Consider the following 6,510-nt stretch of genomic DNA (forward strand, 5'->3'; position numbering starts at 1 on the left):
TAAACTTTACATTTTTTTAAGTATCTCATTTTTGAGTAGGAGTATTGGAGTTTTGAATTAATAAACTGAACAAAAATGATTCTTCTGAGGATCAATGTATATTCAGCATTATCTTGATGTTTATAGTTTAACTTATAAAGAATAAACACTGTCACCATGTAAGGATGACTAACGAATCTCAGATTCGTATGTGGTTCTGTTGTCAGTTCAGTCTAAGCTCTCTGACTGATCGGATGGTTTAATAAAGAATTACATATATTAATAACCGTATATTAAACCCGTGTCTTTTATTTAGACCTCACCTGGAAAGCTCTGCTTATATTGAGTTGCAACATTTTTGATACACAAAAACAAATAAAGACACAAGAACAATTTACATTTATTACAATGAGATGCAACAAATATATTTCGCGAATGGCGTTCTGTTGTTTTGGATATATCGTAAGTATTCTACAACAGACCATGTTCCTAAACTAAATTTGGAAACAATAAAAGAGTATTTTAAGAATTTCATAATGTTTTCCTATCACTCAGAATATTAATCAATTTTACCTTTAAATGGTAGAGTTTATTAAAAGAGTATGTTATGCCTGAGAAAATCAGAAAAATACTGTTCGGGAGATATTGTGCAATTGTTATCGCAGAGAGTGATGTAACTCATATCGAAGTTTACACATAAATGGGTACAAGCACGATCCATGGTAATCATTTTTTAAATGCAATTATTCAAAGCAACAGTTGACAAGAGTACGAAAATAATTGTTTACGGAACCTTTTTCATGAAAAAGATAACATGGAGTCTTTTAACTTCCGAAAAGTCAATATAAGGATGGTTAAAAATAGCAACAATGATTCTCCAAACCTATCCCAACATATTAGTCATGGATCCTGAACTATGGTAATGATCAAATCACTTTTTTTTCAATCAATTCTCATTATACCACCTAATTTGCATCGACCATCGTATTACAAATTACTCATCTAATTATCTTATCTGATTAGAATTATGTAAGTTATTTTTAAGCTTGTAACCAATTAGTAGAACTTTGTCCGATTTATTTGGAGCAACATTCCTATTGTTTTTTAGCTTCCTATAAATTTTGAAATGTTTTTGCAGTTCTAAAATGTTATGATTCGTTTAGAATTGTCTACATTCGTATAATATTTTGTTTGTAAATAAATTCATTTTAGAGCTTACTCGTTATTTTGGGATCGGTTACATCAGACATACTGACATTCGCAGGGAATTTCGTGATGTTGTTCTCTTTGCTTTATTAAGCAGAGCGTTGGTCTTTTTTGTAATCTCCCACGATGAAATTACCCACCTAACCTTATAGAGCTGTAGATAAAATGACCGCACTAACATTCAATTTCCACACCAATTTTAGTCACTTAATAAATATCTCGTAGCAAATAAATATAATTTAATTGATGCATTCTATCAGCATAAGACAAAACAAATATAAACTAAAATTGTATGTTTTCAAGGAAAATTGAAGAACAAACAGTTATATTAAAAACTGTTTTCTGCTTAATTTGTTTTTAATTCGTAAACTTTCAAGAGTTGAATTTATATCATCATTGTTTTGATAATAAAATAGATTATTTGATTCAAAGAAGAATTAATGTAATTAAAGAATAACAAATGCTATGTGCAAAGTCATTGTTGCCCCGGGGGTCGGTCTTGCCCCGGTCAATCCTATTTTAAGATTTATTTACAAATCAAGAATACAATTAATCATAACTCAGCATGCTTTCCGTGAAAAGGGAAGTTAAAAAACTGCCTCAGGTATCATGATGACGTGACTAATGTGTTAATCCCGTGATTTAAAATTTTAAATGGTGGGAAAGATCGAAATAAGAATGGAAACTGACCTGTTGGGGTGCGGTGTCGGCTGGTGAAAAACTGGAGAGCGCCGTTAGGGGTGCGAGGGAAGCGCATGATGATGCTCTTGAGGGGGGTGGGGTGTGTCCAGGGGTTGGACTTCCGCTTCCGCAACTACTGGCACCACCACTCGAAGCTAGACTCACGCTGTCCGCTCGCCCTCGCCAGGGTGAGACAGATACGTGCTTCAGCATCTGGAAACAAATTATTTTACATTATATGCTGTATCCCTTTTTATTCGATAAAATCTGTATTGTTGCCATTGCACCCAAACTTACTTGCTGAGAACATTTTTTGCAATTTTTTATTTTTAAAGGTTCTAACAATCTAAAAATTGCGTCTAGCCTTTATTATAATGTTGAAGACAATCCTAGAGGCTGTCCTTGAAATAATAAAAAGCGTTTTCGAATTATTTCATGACTCGAAACATCTTCCCAGTTTCCCGGAATAATTCACAGACTCATTACTTTGAGGATTGTCTTGAACTTTGTAATAAATGTTGTACCATCTTTGTTTTAATTTGTTAAGTAATGTTTCGACAAAGCAGTGGAAGTTATCAGCAAGTAGTAGACCAACCCAGAACATAATCACTATCAGGGTTACTGTGAGTACTGGGGAGCTACAACTACCATCTGGTAGCTTTCAGCAAAAATTGAATAATCAAAGATTGATCATATCCTTAGAAGCAAACTTTCGAAAAAGTCTTATAGCCTCAGAAAAGAGAAACAGTTTTTCAATATGGTTTATTTTCAGCCTCGGAGTGGCAAATGTTGCAACACCTTTTTCTTCGGTGATTTGAGAAATGAATAAGACGTCTTCCGGTGCAACCAGGATATCTTGGAAGTGCGATGGAAAAATGAATGCGATGAGTGATGAAGTATTTATGGTAGCCAGCTAGCAGTATTGCAGTAGTCTTGTTATATTATAGTTATAATTTGAACTGGAAGTGAAATCAAATCTTGGTAGCAACTACCCCGCCTACTTCTGACAGGGCGTGTGAAGGAAAGTGAAGAAAGCATTCGCCTTCAAGAAATAACACAAGATACCTGACGATGCACGCAGCTGGATGCCAGAAGCTCAAGAGGACTCTGTTGGATCTTTCTTGTCACTTCTTAATCTGCTTTCGTCTTATTAGTCAGCAGATCAAATTTTACCATAAAGAAGATTAGATATGAAGGCATGTAATGTAACATTGCCCCCGATTCTTAAAATCTTGTTGATGGAAGATTAATCGTGTTCATATTTCGTTTCATCACTTACGAACGAATATTATAGGAAAATCAGTATAACCACATAAAAACGGAAAAATGGATGCTATCTAATCTTTCGAAATCCTAAAAACTTCTTTGAAAGCCCTAAACATTTTGATATTTTCCGAATTTGTTGTGAATTATAGTTAGCTTAAAATTTCATTCTATAAAAAATCCGGTAAAATTCTTTTTAAATAATTTTAAATCCTACGTTAAATAAATCAATCTTTTATAGCTTTCTATTTTTTGCATCACTTCTCACAATATTTTAATATTATTTATTTCTACTCTGGTTTTTAACACTGATTCTTGATAATGGTTTTTCTAGAATCGTGAAAAAATTATAAGAAATTCATTATAGAAAGATCATTAGAAGCCCATAGAGAATTTCCTCTAATATTTTTTTCTTAAGGGCTTTTATAGGAATTTAGATGAGTAGGGCGGAGTGAAAATGCCTAAACTAATGGAACCATTTCGGCTCAAACAAATTTGTGGGTTGGCATCCGAAAAATGTAAAGAAACAAATTTTAATTAGCTCACATCTTCTGCTTCTATTTAGAATTTAGAAAATGTAAAAACCACCTTATTTGTTTAATTATCGCTACTTTTATCAATTTGAAGTTCAATAACTGAAACTTGACAAACAGAAAATTTCCTACAATTTTGTAAGCAACAGGAATTTCTTTCCGAAAAAATTTCCATTTCCAAAATAAAAAAACTCCACTTCAATATAGAGGCTACTGCACATTGATACTATCAACCTGTTATTGTTTATGTAAATTTTCAGGAGTTGAAAGTTTTCCATTTCAACTTTCACTGCAGGAAAAGTTAGAGCAGAAAATGTAGATATTGACGAGAAAAGGGATAAAAAAAGGTTAAATCCTGCTGCAATTATCAGTCTAATCATCTAATCTAATGAGTAAGATTATTAGTTTCAACAGGATCATATCAATCATGTGGGATGCTTCTATATTTTCTATGGCGTGGACATACCCATTTAAAAATGGAGTAAACCTGATTTATTTTGTCATTATAGTATATCCCTTGGACGGCTTGGCATTCTTGAAGAGAACGTAAGTCGAGTTGCTATTTACTATCAGTAATAAAAAACTTTACTTTCATTTACTATTTACGCTAAGGAAATTGAGAATGGTCAAATAGCATTTATTTGAATTTCGAAATTATTTAAACTTTCATATTGAGTAATTAGTGAAAAAAATTGGGAACAATGTGATAAGAGATATAAAAATGTTAACACATAAACGCAACATTATGTATACGGGTTGAAAGTAGCAAACTTTCAAATTAGATAATCAAATCCAAAAATAAAAAGTGTGCCAAATTTTGCGTTCTTCGGGATGTTCACTGAACAATGAGCATTGTTAAAAATGAAATTGAGGAAAATGTTCCCATAGTGAATCGTAACTAATTTTAAAAAAGAACTGAGGTGAAATGGAAGAAAAATATTTCGTGTTAAAATTGTTTATTTAACTATAGTTGTTTATAGTTTGTTTTTGCTTTCTCTGTAGCGAAATTCTGTAATTACATTAGGAATAAATAATAATTGCAACTGTTACCAAAAGAGAAAGCCAAAACGTAAAACTCTGAATAAGTATTGTTAGATTTTATTAATAGATGGTCTATTGCGATGTTATGTGTCCGAGGAAATAACAAATTATAAAAAGTGTTACATCCATAAGAATGAGATAATTCAGAACTAGAAAAAAGATCTCGATGATGTTAAGAAGATTTGTTATTGTCGTAATTTTGAAAGACAAATGCTACAATTGTAGTTGTTGACATTGGCCATGTTGAGGTATGATGAAGTCCATCAATAAAATATAGAAGACATATTAAACAATTATTAAACTAAAAAAAAAAGTTAATCAGCTTTCAAAATTGACTTAATATGTCAACAATATTTCACTGATGAACTTCACTACACTTCAACAATGGTCTTTGAAATACCAACAACTACAACATGTTTCACATGACCAACACGAGAAGAATTTTGAGAATATGGCTTCTTTAAACTGCAACATAATGCCTTTTTAATCATCCTAATGATTTATTTTTTCACTGTGGACAAGAAAGGATCTTCTTAGCATCATCAAGGTCTTTTTCTTCTGGTCTGGTCATTGTTTTACCTTCTACACTTGTTATAATATTGTTAAATAAACAATTCTAAACTGAAATATTTTTTCTGAATTGAAAAAACAATGCTAATTTTTGGACTTGAGGAAGATCCTTAATGAATGTTTTCATTTGGAACAAGTGTGTGTCAAACAGCAGGTTTAATGATGATGTGAATGATGTATGCAGATTAATTTGGATCTAAATAACTGTGGATTTTATATACAGTAAAATGCTTATTTTACCCCTTCTAAAGTTAAAAAATTATTGAATAATGCTCATATCACTGAGTACACATTACAAGCAAACATCATTAACTCTATGACTTCATTAACAAATATTTCTTCAATACAATCTTATTTGGTCTGAGAAAACAGTAACGAAAACGATAACTTCCTGAAGAAAGATAAGTGAACATCATTTTCTCGTATACACATCAAAACGAAGAATGAGTATGAGAAACAAAACTTCGAAAAAATATTTTTGAATCCAAAAAATTGTTCTGGTTCAAAGAAATGGGTAATGCATTCTTCGCGAATAAAAAATTATTTTCTTCATTTTGAAATCATGGTTGATGAAATGAAAAAAGTGTCTGAAGGAAATGTTTTCTCTAACTGAAAAGAAATATTTTTTCCAATTGAACTTACCCTCGCGAAAGCAGGATAGACTCCACAGGAATTAAATCAATGCACAAGAATCATGTTTGACTTGCAAACAAGAGGCACAGTTCACTCTCTGACACAATATCCTTTGCAAAAATCGCACGTCACTTTTGACCAATAAAAAAAATCACCAGTCACGAGTCGATGCTTTCCGAAGCACAAACCACCCTATTAGCACCTGCACAACTATCCAAACGAAGGTGAAAGGAGTTTTTGTCGTTACTTCGAAAATCGATTAATTTTTCGATAGAAAGTCCTGATGAATTTTTCCAAGAATGGATTGGGAAATTCAATTTGTTGGGATGAATTTTATTTTGAAAAGCCAGTCCCTGTCACAGGAGAGCACAAACCATGTTCCTCAAAAACGACGCGCACACTACAAACGCATTGCCTCGACTGAGACTCGAGTCTGCTGGACTCTGGAGTGAGTTCCACGCTTGGCGAGGAGGAAGGGACCAGAGTTTCAGCATGTGGGGGCGTCGCGTCGAGAGAGAAAAAGGCTTGTGTCTTCCAAAAAATACAATACGAGATGATGAGGATAGGGCTTTGATGGCTTCTTTTTCTTCGACCCTTTTTCTGT

General features: G+C 32.7%; 1 protein-coding gene across 1 annotated transcript in view; it reads right to left on the minus strand.

Annotated features, from left to right (window-relative positions):
- Positions 1-6,308, minus strand: part of LOC117167471 — an 84,839-nt gene extending 78,531 nt beyond the window's left edge. The window contains exons 1-2 of the mRNA XM_033352438.1: positions 5,916-6,308; positions 1,876-2,079 (exon numbers count right to left, since the gene is read on the minus strand). Of these exons, the coding sequence (XP_033208329.1) occupies positions 1,876-2,079 (204 nt within the window). The 5' untranslated portion in view covers positions 5,916-6,308. The remainder of the gene's footprint in view (positions 1-1,875; positions 2,080-5,915) is intronic.
- Between the last annotated feature and the right edge of the window lie 202 nt (positions 6,309-6,510).

This window comes from Belonocnema kinseyi, chromosome 2, assembly GCF_010883055.1.
Source record: "Belonocnema kinseyi isolate 2016_QV_RU_SX_M_011 chromosome 2, B_treatae_v1, whole genome shotgun sequence".
NCBI classification, from domain to species: domain Eukaryota; kingdom Metazoa; phylum Arthropoda; class Insecta; order Hymenoptera; family Cynipidae; genus Belonocnema; species Belonocnema kinseyi.